At 59.0% G+C, this 15808-nt stretch overlaps 2 protein-coding genes across 4 annotated transcripts; one reads left to right on the top strand and one right to left on the bottom strand.

The window, feature by feature from the left end:
* The first annotated feature begins 7248 nt into the window (after nucleotides 1-7248).
* On the top strand, nucleotides 7249-10168 carry IGFALS (insulin like growth factor binding protein acid labile subunit). The gene is made up of 2 exons (XM_059484502.1): nucleotides 7249-7310; nucleotides 8127-10168. The coding sequence occupies exons 1-2, from the start codon at nucleotides 7295-7297 to the stop codon at nucleotides 9938-9940; spliced, it is 1830 nt and encodes a 609-aa protein (XP_059340485.1). The 5' UTR covers nucleotides 7249-7294; the 3' UTR covers nucleotides 9941-10168.
* Nucleotides 10169-11191: 1023 nt separating this feature from the next.
* Nucleotides 11192-15488, bottom strand: NUBP2 (NUBP iron-sulfur cluster assembly factor 2, cytosolic). 3 transcript variants are annotated; one of them, XM_059484581.1, is made up of 7 exons: nucleotides 15420-15488; nucleotides 14090-14208; nucleotides 13354-13552; nucleotides 12980-13134; nucleotides 12744-12854; nucleotides 12410-12479; nucleotides 11192-11877 (listed from the first exon to the last, which is right to left on the bottom strand). In XM_059484581.1, the coding sequence occupies exons 1-7, from the start codon at nucleotides 15451-15453 to the stop codon at nucleotides 11735-11737; spliced, it is 831 nt and encodes a 276-aa protein (XP_059340564.1). In that variant the 5' UTR covers nucleotides 15454-15488; the 3' UTR covers nucleotides 11192-11734. The 3 variants fall into 3 exon arrangements, with proteins under 3 accessions (XP_059340564.1, XP_059340565.1, XP_059340567.1); XM_059484582.1 differs by lacking the exon at nucleotides 15420-15488 and adding an exon at nucleotides 15235-15283; XM_059484584.1 differs by lacking the exon at nucleotides 14090-14208 and having other exon boundaries at nucleotides 15420-15484.
* Between the last annotated feature and the right edge of the window lie 320 nt (nucleotides 15489-15808).

The raw sequence follows: 15808 nt of genomic DNA on the forward strand, positions 1-15808 counted from the left end.
GTGTTTGGAGAATCTCCAGGGTCAGAGTGAGGGTAACAGGAGAGGATAACATGGAAAACCTTGAAAGGGTGAAATCAGATGGGCTGGGAGACCTTCAGGGGGCCCTTCCAACTCAAAACTCTTCCATAGTTCTGAAGTGAATTCCAGCTCTTAATCCCCTCATTTCAGGCTTATTATTGCTGCTATTTCTGGAGAGTGGGTGAGTTTAGGTAAGAATCTGTCTCCCACAGAAAAAAAGCTTTGACAATATAATGTTCAAAAAAGCCCAAAGCTCTGAATAACTCCTCAGGATCTGTCAGAGCTCAGCAGATGGGAGGGAGAGGGGCCATCCATGACAAGGGCTCCCCACCTGTGCCAGGCTGCTGGTGGAGCCCCCAGACCCCCAGTGAAGGTGGGCAGAGGGGCTGAGCACTTGGGGGCTCAGGGGAAGGAGAAGCCAGCAAACCCTGCAATTCCAGCTTGTTTTTCTGCAGAAGAACTTAACAGACCTGAAGTAATTTCATTAAGGCAATGGAAGTGTTGATGAGAATTCGCAGCCTCTTCACACCCAGCCCGAGCCCGATTCGCACCCTGCCCACGGCTCTGGGCACGGGGGAGCCGAGCAGCAGCAGCAGCAGCTCCGTCCCGGGGGGTCTGAGCCCCACATGGGCACCCCAGGGATGGGCACCCACAGCCCCACATGGGCACCCCAGGGATGGGCACCCACAGCCCCACATGGGCACCCCAGGGATGGGCACCCACAGCCCCACAGGGGCATCCCCACCCCACAGCCCCAGTGGGCACCCCAGGAATGGGCACCCCACCCAGACCCCCAATGGGCACCCCAGGGATGGGCACCCACAGCCCCTCATGGGCACCCCAGGGATGGGCATCCTCACCCCACAGCCCCTCATGGGCACCCCAGGGATGGGCATCCTCACCCCACAGCCCCACATGGGCATCCCAGGGATGGGCATCCCCACCCAGAGCCCCAATGGGCACCCCAGGGATGGGCACGCCAAGGATGGGCACCCACAGCCCCACATGGGCACCCCAGGGATGGGCACCCACAGTCCCAATGGGCACCCCAAGAAGGGGCACCCCCACCCCACAGCCCCAATGGGCACCCCAGGGATGGGCACGCCAAGGATGGGCACCCACAGCCCCACATGGGCACCCCAAGAAGGGGCACCCCAAGAAGGGGCATCCCCACCCCACAACCCCAATGGGCACCCCAGGGATGGGCACCCACAGCCCCAATGGGCACCCCAAGGAGGGTCACCCCCACCCCACAGCCCCGGGATCTGCCCCGGACCCCCTGATTTGGGGGAGTAACTGCCCCCATCCCATTGCTGCTCCCAGAGCCCACTCCAATTAGCGGCAATTAACATATGCAAATACGGCGTGAATTATGCAATAAATACCTGTGCGCCAGGTGCCCTACCGGCACCAGGAGTGACAGTCACCCCTTTTCCCGGGGACTGGGAATACCAAGCCAATTTTGCGCCGGGCAACACCACCAAAAGCAGATTGGGGCCGAGAAATGAAGTTTTGGGGTGACGCTGAATCTCTAGCACCACTCCGGACTGAACCACGGCCGAACCCCGGCTCTGTGCTGAGGATTTGGGGTGAGGGCTCTCCTCGTCAGGATCCCCTTAAACCCAGCCCCGGGAGCGCGGCTTTAGGAGATGGAGCCGCTCCCACACCCGGTGAGCTCCGGGAGGGTTTGGGGTGTCCCCTGCTCGCTGTGCCCGCTCCTCCAGCCCTGGCAGGGTCACCCATGGCCCTGTGCCCCCCAGGGACCCCGGCGGGAGCAGGGGAGCAGCTCCGGCACAGCCGCACGGGCTCAGCGCAGTGATGGCTCCATCTGGCTTCCAGCGGCTGCAAAGGAACCCGAGCCCGGATCCGCCAGAGTCCACGGGGATGCTCGGGGTGCCCTCTGTGCCCCCGGGATGCCAGGGGAGCCCTCTGTGCCCCCGGGATGCCAGGGGAGCCCTCTGTGCCCTCGGGATGCCAGGGGAGCCCTCTGTGCCCTCGGGATCCCAGGGGAGCCCTCTGTGCCCCCGGGATGCCAGGGGAGCCCTCGGTGCCCCCGGGATGCCAGGGGAGCCCTCTGTGCCCTCGGGATCCCAGGGGAGCCCTCTGTGCCCCCGGGATGCCAGGTGTGAAAAATGTGTATTTTATGACTGGCTTTTCGCAAATATTAAAATATTGTATCATATATAATATACCTTAAATATAATATATATAATATAATATAATATAATATAATATAATATAATATAATATAATATAATATAATATAATATAATATAATATAATATAATATAATATAATATAATATACCTTTAATATAATATAATAAATATAATATAATATAATATAATATAATATAATATAATAAATATAATATAATATAATATAATATAATATAAATAACATACTATATACCATATACTATAATATATACTATACTATAATATACTATAATATACTATACTATACTATAATATAATATAATATAAATTATATTATATTATAGTATAGTATATTATATTATAGTATAGTATATTATAGTATATTATATATTATATATTATATAGTATATAGTATATTGTATATTGTATATTGTATATATTATATGGTATATAATATATATTATATAGTAAAATATATAATTAGAATATTATATGTGTTGTGTTAGAAAGTAATGCTGTATTAATTCTCTTAAGGACTCTGCTAAATATAGCCCTAGGTTATAAAAATTGTTAAAATAGAAACTGTGCTATGTAGAATACTCTTTTTAAAGAAAGGACTTGCAGGGAAATAGCAGCCACAGGACACTCGAATCTTTCAGAGAAAAAGAATTTATGGCTCTCTTATCAGAAGAAATTAACTTCTTCCTGCCTCGAAGGCGCTGTCAGGATTCAGAGGAAGAAGTTGAGGATGACCAGACAGAATCCTGTGTTTGAATGGAATTTATGCATCATGGATAAGGTGTATGAATATGCAACTGGCTGTTGTTTATAAGGGTTAATCCTTTGTTAATGTGAGTCCTTCTTCGGGCTCCTGCTGCCCAGAAAAGGTACCCAGACGCTGTCTCTATTGTCTCATATTGTCCTAATTCAAATTGTCCAAATTATTATTACTCTAATTCTATTACTATTTTTATAACCATTTTATTACTATTAAACTTTTAAAATTTTTAGAAAACCAAGTGATTGATGTTTTTCACACCAGGGTTGCCCGAGCCTCACTGCCCCAGGGATGGGGAATTCCTGGGCTCCCACTGATCCCCCCCCAGTGAATTTCCTCTTTATTTCCAACCTAAACCCACCCTGTTCCAGTTTAAAATCGCCAGTGTGTCTCCTGGCTTGAGGAAAAGCTTTTCTCTGATTTTTCCAAGCCCTGAGATGCCACAAGGAATTCTCCAGGCTGGACAGCCCCAGCTCCCCCAGCCTGGGTGAGGGAGAGGAGGAGGGAGCTGCAGAACCTCTCTGAGCTCCCCCAGAAGGACAGCAAAGGTTCTTCCAGCCCCCAGAAGGAACAGCAAAGGTTCTTCCAGCCCCACACCATCTCCAGGGTCCCCTCTGGGTCTGCTCTGGCCCAGCCAGGCCTGCCCTGTGCCAGGATCCCATCCTGGGGGTGTTTGTGTGCTCTGGAGGGCTCAGGGGGAACCCTCTCCCTGCCCTGCCCCATGCTGGGTTTGTGGGTGCTGTGGGAAAAGGATTTGGAGAGAGATTTTAGGGTTGGATAAAAGGTTTGCATGGGATGTGTTTCTATGTAAACTTTGAGATAAGAAGTGCCTGGGTCAGAAAAGGGATGGCAGTCCCACAGGCTGCCAGCACCCACTGCCACCCCACATCCTGTTTGTCACCCCCTGGCACCTCCTGGCACTTCCCTGCAGGGCTGGGAGGAGACTTGGGATGGGGCAGGGCCGGGATCTGGGACAGGAGGAAAGCTCTGCTCCCTCTGCCACCCTCCCACTGTCCCTCAGCTCTGGTCCCCCTGTCACCCTCCCACCCCATCCCTCTCCCTGGCACCCCAAGGACCAGGCTGCTCCCTCCGTGCCCGGCTCTGGAGAGCTGGGCTGGCACATGGAGAGCACCTCTCCCCTCTCCCCTGTCCCTGGCACTGCCCTCAGGGTGGGCTGGGCACGGTGGTGCCTCCCTTCCCTCTGCCCTCCCCATCCAGTTCCAGTGACAGCTGCTGCTCTCCTGCCCTTCCCTGCACCCCAAATCCCCTCCCAGGGCCCCCCTTTCCCCACACCTCAGTGTTTGGGAATTTCCCCATCTTTGCCCCCAGCAATGGCCCTGACCTCCCTGAGTCACCTCTCCCAGTCCAACCAGCCTGGCCAGGCAGTGCTGGTGGCACCACATGTGCCAGCAGGGCAGAGCTGCCATCCCTGGGGCTGCCAGGACATGGGCACCTTTCCCAGCTCCCACACGAGGCTCTGCAGCCCTGGCAGGGCAGCTGGGGGCACTCAGAGCTGCCCATGGGGACCTTTAGAGCAGCTGCCACCACTCCCCAGTGCTCACCTCCAGGAGCAGGGTGACCAGAGTGACCAGGAACATGGGTGAGCATTGGGCACGGTGCCACTCGTGGGGCTGGGTCCTGCTGGTGTCCCTGCCACCCCTCCCCTCTCTCTGGGACACGTTTTTGGTCCTGAATGAGGAGCACTGGTTACCCTGGCAACACGAGATGCTCTCCTCCAGACAGGGACAATATTTGGCAAGATTTGCTAAAAATACTCCCTAAGTCAGCCGTGACAGTGCCACCACACGTGTCACCTCCCTGCTCCCCAGGGCTGCCCCTGCAGAGTGTCCCTGGTCACCCACCCTGCCTGGTGGGGCCCTCCTGGGTCCCAGAGCAGATGTGGCCCAGCACTGTCCCCTCCCCAGCCCGGGGACACAGCAGGGACTGCAGGGACAGCTGGTGGCATGTCCCACCCAAAGGGACTGGGAACCTCCCTGGGGAGGGACTGCAGGGGCTGCTGGGGAAGGTAAATGATTCCTTAGAGTTTAAATAGCTTTAAAAACTACTTTTTAAGGACTTTGCTGCTTTCCCTAATACCATTACAGCCTTCTCCAAGGCAACCAGGGGAGGGGCTCAGACTTTGCTCCCGGCTGGGAGTTCATTGCTGGAGGGATCACACAGGGGTCCCCATGGCCAGGGACACGCTGGGAGGGAGGGGACAGGAGCCACAGCCAGGTCCCCAGGGTGTCCAGGGCACATGGGGGGCCTGGGGTGCAGCTGCAGGGTCCCAGCAGCTCCTGCCACACCTGGAGCCCAGGCTGCCAGGGGGGTTTGGGGGTGCAGACAGGCCTGGAGGAGCTGCCTCAAGGAGTTTGTCACAGACAACTTTTATGGAAAATCCTTTCCTTAGGATTTTTCCTCCTGAGAAGCTGGGAGGCCTCAGGGACAAAATGTAAACAATGATTATCTGCTGCTGTGGAATGCAACAGGTGCATCTGGGATTGGTCTCATGTGGTTGTTTGTAATTAATGGCAAATCACAGTCAGCTGGCTCAGACTCTGAGACACAAACCTTTGTTATCATCCATTCTGATTCTATTCTTAGCCAGCCTTCTGATGAAACCTTTTCTTCTTTTCTTTTAGTATCATTTTAATGTAACATATATAATAAAATAATAAATCAGCCTTCTGAAACATGGAGTCAGATCAACATCTCTTCTCCAATCTAAAAACCCCTGTGAACGCTGTCACAAGGAGCTCTAGAGGTGGAGATGGGTCCAGCTCCTCCATGCAGCACTTTGGGGAGGGATTTCCTATTTACCCTCCTTATTTTCCCTTTGCATCTCATTTGATATTTCCCTGGGGAGGGCTGCTGCAGGCAGGGATGAACCTGCTCCCAGCTGCAGGCAGGGCTTGTTTAAACTTCCCAACGAGGTTTTGTGGGTTTTGGCTGGCTGACCTGTGCTGGTTCAGCTCTTTTTAGCTTCCAGATTGATTACACCTTGTGTCAATATGTGCTCAGTGCCTATTAGTGGGTGTATGTATCCCTATGCCTCATTTCTTCCTCCTGATCTATAAATTCCCAGAAGACAGGATTAAAATAGAGGGGGAGGAGGATTCCACTCGGGGCCAAAAGGGAAGAGGGGAAGCAGAGCCTGTGGGAAAGTTGGGTGGCAAGGCTGGAGCCTGGATGTATCTCTCCAACCCCTTTCCATGGGCATGGCAGTGCCTGGTGAAGGGCTGGGGAATGCCAGGCTCCCAGGGGAAGGGGCAAGGTGGGGTGCCCATGGGGAGGGAATGGTGGGGAGAGAATCCCTGCTTCTCCCAAAGCAGCCTGGGGGAACCAGAGCAGAGAAAAGCAACTGCAGGGCAGAGATTGCTGGTGCTGGACGTCAGCAGGGCCAGCCTGGTGCATCTCCAGGGAGAAGGGACAGGGGAAGGTTCAGCCATGGCTTTTCTATCTGGCCACAGGGCTCCTCTTGCTGGGGTTTTTCGTTTCTATTTCTTTCCTGGAAACTGGTAAAAGATTCCACAGAGCCGTGTTGGAGCCTGGTGGGGAAATAAGCTGGGACACAGGATGAGGTCAGTGCCTCCCCAGGGTGGTTTTGATGAGCTGCCAGGGCAGAGTGTGATCTGCCAGCCCTGGAGCATCACCCGCCCTCATCTCCCTGCCTGGGGGCTGCCAGGGGACCCCCAGAGCCAGCACCCCACAGGGGGACCCTGCCTTGGCTCTCAGTTTCCCCTTGGGCACAGGGGCACTGGGCAGAGCAGAGTGGAGAGCTGCCAGCAGCATCCCCAGCCACGAGGGAAAATGGGAAAATGCCCAGGAGCGGCTGAGGATTTTAGTGCCACACAGGGAAGAGTTTTTCCCCCTTTCCCATCACCATAAACCCTCAGGAGTTTCAGCCCATCCTGCACTAAGGCTGACCCCCAAACTTCAATCCCCGTGTCCTGCGGATGCTCCAAGCCCCAGCGTGTGGTTTTTGTGTCCTGATGGGAAGCGAGGAGCCACTGCCAGGGCTCATCCCAGGGCAGGGAGGGGTCAGCGCTGCTGCTCAGGAGCTCGGGGCACGGTGCTGGGGCACCCTCTGAGGTTGCCCCATTCCTCCCTCCATGCTCAAAGCCCACACAAACCCCATCTGCGTGCCCTTGTCCCCAGCTGCCCCCAGGTAGTCCCAGAGCCCGTCGCGGTGCCCGGGGCTCCAGCAGCAGTGGGGTTAAGCCCGGCCAGGCGGGAGCCTGGACAGGCGTCAAGGTGGTTGCTCCATCCATCCCTGCGCAGTCCGAGGGGCCGGAGAGCGGAGCGGGAGCGGGAGCCCTGCCCTGCCCTGCCCGCCGCCATGAGCGCAGGCAAAGGTGAGGCTGGAGCTGCCCCTCGGCCTGGGGGACCGCAGGGACCGGGGGGGACACGCTGGGGCTCTGCCCGGGCTCCGGGCACTCTTGGCTCTGCTCCTCCTCCGCTGCTAATCAGACATTTTTGGGGGCCGGAGCTGCCTGGGGGGGCTGCAGGGGCTGCGGGGCAGAGCCCAAACGTCGATGGGAGCGCGGGGATGGGCAGGGACCGCGGTACCGGTACCGGGACCCTTCGGTACCCAGCGAGTCCAGGGGCACCGGGGAGGGACAGGGAGAGGGGTCCGGCGGCCTTTCCCATGAAAGGGAGGAGCTGCCGCTGCAATATGGGGATGAATTCGGGGGGTCCCTGCACCTGAGGGGTCACAGCAGCACTGGGGGGTGATCTTAGACCGTTTCCCAGGGGATCCAGCTCTGGAAACCCCCGCAGCTGCAGGGCCGGGAGCGACCCCTTTATCCACCCCAGCCCCGGCGGTGCGGGCACCCACCAAGGGGTCGCACGGGGGGTCCCAAGGGGGTCCCAGGGTGTCTAAAGGGGGTCCCAGGGATGTCCCAAGGGGTGCCAAGGGGGTCTCAAGAGGGGTCCCAGGGATGTCCCAAGGGGTCCCAAGGAGGTTCCAAGGGTGTCTAAAGGGGTTCCCAGGGATGTCCCAAGGGGTGCCAAGGGGGTCTCACGAGGGGTCCCAAGGAGTCCCAAGGGGGTCTCAAGGAGGTTCCAAGGGTGTCCCAAGGGGTCCCCAGGGTGTCCCAAGGGGGGTCCCAAAGTGTCCCCCAGAGCAGCCGCAGCCCTGCCCTGACGCTGTCCCCTCTCTCGGTCCCCAGCAGGCATCCCCCTCCTGCTCCCCCTGGCCCTGCTGCTGGCCGCGGCCTCGCAGCCCCCCGGCGGGGACCCCCCGAAGGACGGGGGGGACGGGGAGGCCCCGCGGTGCCCCAGCCCCTGCGCCTGCAGCCTGGACGATTACAGTGAGGAGCTGAACGTGTTCTGCAGCAGCCGCAACCTCAGCCGCCTGCCCGAGGACGTGCCCCACAACGCCAAAGCGCTGTGGCTGGACGGCAACAACTTCACGGTGCTGCCGGCCGCAGCCTTCAGGAATCTGTCAGCCCTGGATTTCCTGGACCTGCAGAGCAGCCAGCTGGGCTCCGTGGAGCAGCACGCCTTCCACGGGCTGCGCAGCCTCTACCACCTGCACCTGGAGCGCAACCGCCTCAGGCACCTGGCCCCACACACTTTCCTGCACACACAGAACCTCGTGTCCCTCAGCCTCAACAACAACCACTTCAGCAAGGTGGAGGAAGGGCTCTTTGCTGGGCTCTCCAACCTCTGGTACCTCAACCTGGGCTGGAACTCGCTGGTGGTGCTGCCCGACAAGGTGTTCCACGACCTGCCCAACCTGAGGGAGCTGATCCTGGCGGGCAACAAGCTGCCCTACCTCCAGCACCAGCTCTTCTGCAGCCTCACCGAGCTGAAGGAGCTGGACCTGAGCGGGAACGCGCTCAAGGGCATCAAGATCAACATCTTTGTCAAGCTGCAGAAGCTGCAGAAGCTGTACCTGAACCACAACCAGATCAACGCCATCGCCCCCCGCGCCTTCATGGGCATGAAGTCGCTGCGGTGGCTGGACCTGTCCCACAACCGCCTGGTGCAGCTCTACGAGGACACCTTCCTGGGGCTGCTGAGCCTGCACGTGCTGCGCCTCTCCACCAACTCCATCGCCGGCCTGAGGCCCAGGACCTTCAAGGACCTGCAGTTCCTGGAGGAGCTGCAGCTGGGCCACAACCGGATCCGCGGCCTGGCCGAAAGGAGCTTCGAGGGGCTGGGCCAGCTGGAGGTGCTGAGCCTCAACAACAACCAGCTGCAGGACATCAGGGCCGGGGCTTTCCTGGGGCTGCACAACGTGGCTGTGATGCACTTGTCGGCCAACTGCATCAAGGTGCTGCCCGACTTTGTCTTCAAGGGGGTCACCAAGCTGCACAGCCTCCACCTGGAGCACAGCTGCGTGGGCAGGATCCGGGCCAACACCTTCTCGGGGCTCTCCAGCCTGCGGCGCCTCTTCCTGCAGCACAACAGCATCTCCCTGATCGAGGACCAGAGCTTCAGCGACCTGCACGAGCTCCTGGAGCTCGACCTGAAGCACAACAGGCTGAGCCACCTCTCACCCCAGCTCTTCACAGGGCTGAGCAACCTGGAGTACCTCTTCCTCTCCTCCAACCAGCTCCTGGACATCTCCCAGGACACCTTCAGCCCTCTCCAGAGACTCTTCTGGCTCGACCTCTCCCACAACCAGCTGGAGACACTGGACAACAGCGTCATCTCCCCCCTGGCCAACCTGCGGTACCTCAGCCTGAGGAACAACTCCCTGGAGACCTTCTCGGTGTCGTTCCTGTGCCCTCCCTTCTCCCTGGAGCAGCTGTGGCTGGGGGGCAACAACTGGCACTGCAACTGCTCGCTGAAGGGGCTGCGGGACTTCTCGCTGCAGCACCCGGCCGTGGTGCCGCGCTTCGTGCAGTCGGTGGCCGAGGGCGACGACAGCCACGTCCCCATCTACACCTACAACAACCTCACCTGCCTGCAGCCGCCGGGCCTGGCGGGGCTGGACCTGCGGGACACTGCCCAGGAGAGCTTTGCTCACTGCTGAGCTGGGCTGGCCCTCCCAGGGACCTCACCCCGGCCCTGTGCCACCCCAGCCACAGCACACATTTGCCAACATCTCCAGCAGCTGCCGATGCTGGATGGGCACCAGCCCTCCTGGGCTTCAAACTGAGTATTTCAGTCCTTTCGTATTTAAATAGCAGCCCCCAGGGCAGAGTATGGTTGCTCCCAGCTCCCGGCAGGAGAATCTCTGGATGGGGGAATGCTGCACCCCCAGCGCTGCAGCCACAGCAAGGGGCAGCCCTGCCCAGGCCAGGACTTTTATGAGACAAAACAAAGCGTTTTCCTGCCATGGAGCAGGAAAAAAAGCCCCCCCCGAGCTTAGGGAAGGGGCAGAGGACTTGCTGCAATGATTCCTTGCAGCAGCAGGTGTAGGCAGGGCACAGAAAGCACCTCGTTGCTCGCCTGATAAATGGCAGCAGACAAATAAACCTTTGGAGCTATTGCAACCCACCTTGTAAGTTATGTTTTTTCCAAAGCTCGTGCTGCCCACGGCCAGGATTTCTCCCCAGAGCCCCTCAGGTGAGGGATTCAGGCTCCCAGGGGGCTCCCAGCATGTCCTGCAAGCCTTGGGGGGGTGTGTTTGTTCCCAGGGAGGGAGCAGGAAATGCCCAGCTTCCCCACAGAAGCCAACAGCCCTGACAGATTGCAGCTACTGCCCAGCTCTCCAAATCCCAGATAAGTGTCCAAAGGTCAGACCAAATTTTCCTGGAAAATTGCATGAGGGGAAAGCTGCTGGAGTGTGGGTCCTTGTGCAGTGGGAGCAGGGCTGGGTGCTGCTCCTGCCTGCTGGAATCTCCTCAGTGAAAATCCAGGATTTCCCAAAACCTCAGTGAGGGGGAGTCCCAAAGGCAGAGAGGCAGGCAGGCAGGAGGGGCTCAGAGTCCAGGAGGGAGGGAGGTGAGATGCAAGGCCACCACCTTCACTGCTTCTCCTAAAGCCTGCAAGAGGAGGGCAGCTCCCATGGGAAGAGGTGCAGGGAACGGGACACTGGGAAGTGACAGAAGCAGGAACCAGCTGGGGACACAGAGGAGCCCCAGGCTGGAGAACAGCTCCATGAAGGGCTGCCAGGGCTGGCTCACAGCAAGACAGATCCTGATGCTGCTCTAGGGGAGATTTAGCTGAATTCCAGCAAGGAAACCAGGGAACAGCAGGAAGCACCTTGATGTATGTGAAAGGCCAAGACTCAGAGATACAGCAAGGCCTGAAGCCGTGGAAAAACAGAACTTTGCAGACCTGCATTTTAAGAAAAGATTTTACTGCCTGGAACCTTGAAAAATATTCCTGAGTCACAGAAGCCCAGCAGGCCCAAGGGCTCCTTCCCAGCACGATGGGATGCAGCTCCCAGCCAGCTCCTGGAGGGGTTTGCTCAGCCCAGCCAGGCTGTGCTGTGCCCTCGTGGCCCATCAGGGACCAGGGAGCCGAGAATCCCGAGCTCAGGGCCTGACCTGGCTCCACAGGGAGCACCCAGCACAAGCCAGGCTGAGGCCAGCCCTGTGTGATCCATCAGGCAGGGGCAGCAGGAGAAGGCAGCAGCACATGGAGCCCTGATCAGGTGGTCAGAGCCACGTGGGAATGCTCAGGGAAGAACAGCACTGGACTGCAGCTCCAGAGTGTCTCTGAGTCTGAGGGGATGTGGCTTCTTCCCTCTGGGACTGCCAGCAGCAGCAGGAATCTGTGCTCCCCCCTCACACCCCAGTTTGAGTTGAACAGTTCCTGTTCAACCCCGTTCCTGCTGCTGGGGCTGCCAGTGTGGCACCAGTCCAGCTCCACAGCCTCCTCAGGAGCTCCTCTGCGATGTATCCAAGATCTGCTGGGCAATGTGAGTCAGGGCAGGGAAGGCAGAGCTCTTGGGAAACTCTTGGATGAAGTCTCTGCCTTCTTCCAAGCTCTGGCTGAGCTGGGGGTCCAGGGGGACACAGCCTGTGGGGCAGGGAGGGAGAGTGAGAGCGGGCTCCCTGCAGGGCCCAGGTCTGCAGGCAGGGATGAACACACACTGCCCAGTCAGCTCCAGGGAAAATGGTGGGGAAGAGCCACCACTGCCCTCCCTGGGCTCTCCAGGAGATCATTCTCACCTCTGGCTCCAAGAGCCCACCCCACTCTGGTGCTTCATCAGAGGGGCTCTCCCACCTGATCCCAGCCCTGCCCAGGGAGAGGGCTCAGCCCTCAGCCCCCATTTCTCAGGAAGGCTTCAGACATTGCAATGTGGCTCTCATGAAGCTCCAGGCCTGTTTACACTGTCACCACAATGTCAGCAGTCAGAGCAGGCTGCTGGCACCACCACCTCTGCCCCAGCAGGGCCAGGGACCCACTGTGAGGAGTTTGGATGGCAGAGAAGCAAAGCACAAACCTCAGCTCAGCCCCCAGCCTAGCCCAGCTGCCCCTGGGATGCTCCTTCTCTGTGCTCAGCCCTCCCAGAGCACCCTGAGCAGAGCTGTGCTGCAGAGCCACTCACCCAGGAAGGGCACCCCGGCGTGCTTGGCCAGCTCCTCGCCTCCCCCTTTGGAGAAGATGTTTGTGCATTCCTGAGGGAGGAAGATGAGTGAGTCAGGAAGGCCAGAGCCCTGTGGGACAGGGCAGGAGCTGCCAGCCCTGAGCAAGGCCAGCTCCCCTCCACCCTGCAGCCCCAGGCATTCCCTGTGCCCTGCCCTGCCCTCTCCTCAGCACAGCAGAGCCCAGAGCTGGCTCACAGCATCACCCTGGTGCCATTTCCCAATTCCCCACCCCAGCACCCCAAGGAAGGGCCCAGAGCAGCCCCAAGGCTGCACAGGAAGGTCAGCAGAGCTCACAGAACAGTGGGGGCACACGAAGCCGCTCATGTTCTCCACGATGCCGAGGATGTGCAGCCCTGCCTTCCTGCAGAACGTCAGCTCCCGCCTCACGTCCCCCACGGACACAGCCTGGGGGAACAGCAGCACTTGGGGATCCCTCTGGGCACCCTGTGCCTCCAGAGCATCCACAGCCAGCCCTGTGCACACCTGGGGTGCATTTCCCCCCTGCCAGGAATTCCAGCCCCATATCCCACCTGAGGGGTTGTGACCAGCACTGCCCCCAGCAGCTGGTGGGGCCTCAGGGCCTCCACGGTGGAGATGTGCTCATCAGATGTGCCTGGTGGTGTGTCCACAATGAGGAAATCCAGATCCCCCCAGGCCACATCGGTGACAAACTGCTTGATCAAAGCTGTGGAAATAAAAGGGACAGATAAAAAAAACCCCAAACCACAACTAGGTTCAGCAGGTGGCTTGGGAGTCATGGGACAGGAGAGGGGACAAGGATGTCTGTCAGCATGCTGCACTGTCCCCATCTGAGTGACTTTAACCCGTTCCTTGGTTCCCCCAAGGAATACCCTCTCCAGGAGGGCTCACAGGGGGTTCCCCCAGCAGCAATTCCTGGTGTTACCGTTTTTCTTGGGTCCCCTCCAGACCACGGCGTCGTCGGGGCGCTCCAGCAGGAATCCGATGGACATGAGGGCGATGGCCTTGTCCTGGCCCACGAACACGGGCACCCAGCCGCTGTCACACTGGTGCACAGCGCTGTCCTGCACCCTCAGCATGCGTGGGATGCTGGGGCCACACAGGTCCACGTCCAGGATGCCCACCTGGGGACAGGCACAGCCCTTCAGACAGGCTCAGAGCCCCTGGGCACCCCCCTTCCACCACAGCCACGTTTGGAACACAATGTTTTAAATTTCATATCCCTCCTGACCTCCTGCTCCCCAAGGAGCATCCCCTGGGTGTTTCCAAGTGCTTTATGCCAGAACCCAAGTGGCACAGGCTGCACAGAGCCTTTAAAAAGGTCCTCAGGGAATGCAGTCTGTCTCCTGCCCACACATTTCCTTTTGATCCCCATTTAAAGAGTCCTTGAGCTCACCCACTTCACTCCACAGAGGGAGTGAGGGTGACACCACAAAGCAGCCAAGTCACGTCCAGCACCAATTTCAACACTAAATATTGAGTGATTTAATAAAATAAACAAAAGAGAAATGAACTGCAGTACCTGAACTAGATCACACCATCACAGAGAATCCACACGCTGCCCACCAAGGACATCCACAATGGAAAGGGTGGGCATAACCCAGCCCAGCTGAGGGCAGGAAGGGCCAAGGCAGAGCTCAGCACCCCAAGGGCTCACTCACCCTCTGCCCAGCGTGCCGCAGAGCCAGGGCCAGCTCGGTGGACAGGGTGCTCTTCCCAACGCCGCCCTTCCCCGACAGCACCAGCACGATGTGCCGCACCCCGGCCAGGTTGGCTCTGTCTGCAGGGGGACACAGAGCCATGGAATGTCCTCAGGGGGAGGGACCCCACAGAGCCATGGAATGTCCTCAGAGGGGAGGAACCCCAGGGATCATCCAGCCCAGCCCCTGGCCCTGCACAGACACCCCAACAATCCCACCCTGAGATCATTATCCAAGCACTCCTGGAGCTCTGGCAGCCCCGGGGCCGTGCCCATTCCCTGGGGAGCCTGGGCAGTGCCAGCACCCTCTGGGGGAAGAGCTTTCCTGATACCCACCCTGACCCTTCAGCCATTCCCTGTCCCAGAGATCAGAGCTGCCCCTCAGGAGGAGCTGCAGCCCCGCTGAGCTCTGCCCTCAGTGTAAGGCAGTGGGAAAGAAGAGGTGGACATGCCACAGGCTTTTTGTCATCAGAACAGGGACAAAGGGAACAATGGCAATAAACACCGTGTGTGGGGAGCAAAGGCTGGTCCGGATGACCTAAGTGGAAATTGGGCAGCAGAGCAATAAACACGGGGCTCGTGAGGCTGAGCCGGGCCATGGCCCGGGGCTGACGGTGAGCTCAGGCCCTTGGCGTTTCCTCCCTCCGTGCCACACCAGTCGCTTCCTGCCTGCCCCTGCTCCTCTCCATCGCTCCTCGCATTCCCCGCTGTGCTCTCAGCGCTCCCGGCTCTGCTTCGGCCTCAGCTCCCCGGAGCAGGAGCGCTCGGGATCGGAGTCCCCGGTGCGGGGCAGCACAGGGGAGGCCGGGCCACTCCAGCCACAGCCGGCGAAGGCCCCGACACGGCCGCGCCCGGACTGAACGCGCCGGGGCTGGGCTGGCCCGGCAGCAGCGGCACCGGCGGCATGGAGCCCGCACGGACCATGGCAGAGCTCATCAGCACCTCCGCCGACGGTAAAGCCACGGGCCCCGCACCGGGGAGGGGGAGAAGGGGCCCGGGGAGGGCAGCCGGGGCCCCGCAGCGAGGAGCGCCCGGGACACCGCGCCAGGCCCGCTTACACGGCGCTGTCTGCCGCGGGAGCCGGGCCCGGCCCAGCGCTCCCCTCACCAGAGTCGGGCCGAACACCGCGACACCGGCTCGGCCCGAGCACCTCGGAACTCCGCGGAGCCGGGTCCTGACCCCCGCTAGGCCGGGTCATTCCAGCTGGGACGCCCCCCGAGAGGCAGGTAGGGCCCCCCAGGCCGAGCCCCCGGATCCCGGTTTCCCCCGGCCGCGGCCACTCCGCCGCTCACCCCCGGCCGTCTCCTCCATGTTGCCTCCGCGCATCACCCGCTTCCGTCTTCCTCCGGCACACGGCCCGCCCTTTCTGACTGACAGGTATTGTGCCCAATCTCAAGGGGCACTTTCACCGGACTACCCGCCCTCCAGAGCTTTACAGCCAATCTACTTCTCGTGCTCCCTTCGCATCAGCCAATAGGCTTAGTGCTTTCCCTTCACGAGCGGCCGCCCAATGGCGCCGCTCTCTGGCGATTGGCACACTGGGCACCCAATAGAATCGGGCTCTCTCAGACCCCGCCCCCTTCGTCCTCCTCCGCGTGTGAGTGACAGAGCGCTTAGCCAATGGCAAAGGGGGCACGGCGCGGTCGTAGCCAATGAGCGCTCGGGGGCGGTGCCGGGAGGG

Source organism: Ammospiza nelsoni, chromosome 17, assembly GCF_027579445.1.
Source record: "Ammospiza nelsoni isolate bAmmNel1 chromosome 17, bAmmNel1.pri, whole genome shotgun sequence".
NCBI lineage: Eukaryota > Metazoa > Chordata > Aves > Passeriformes > Passerellidae > Ammospiza > Ammospiza nelsoni.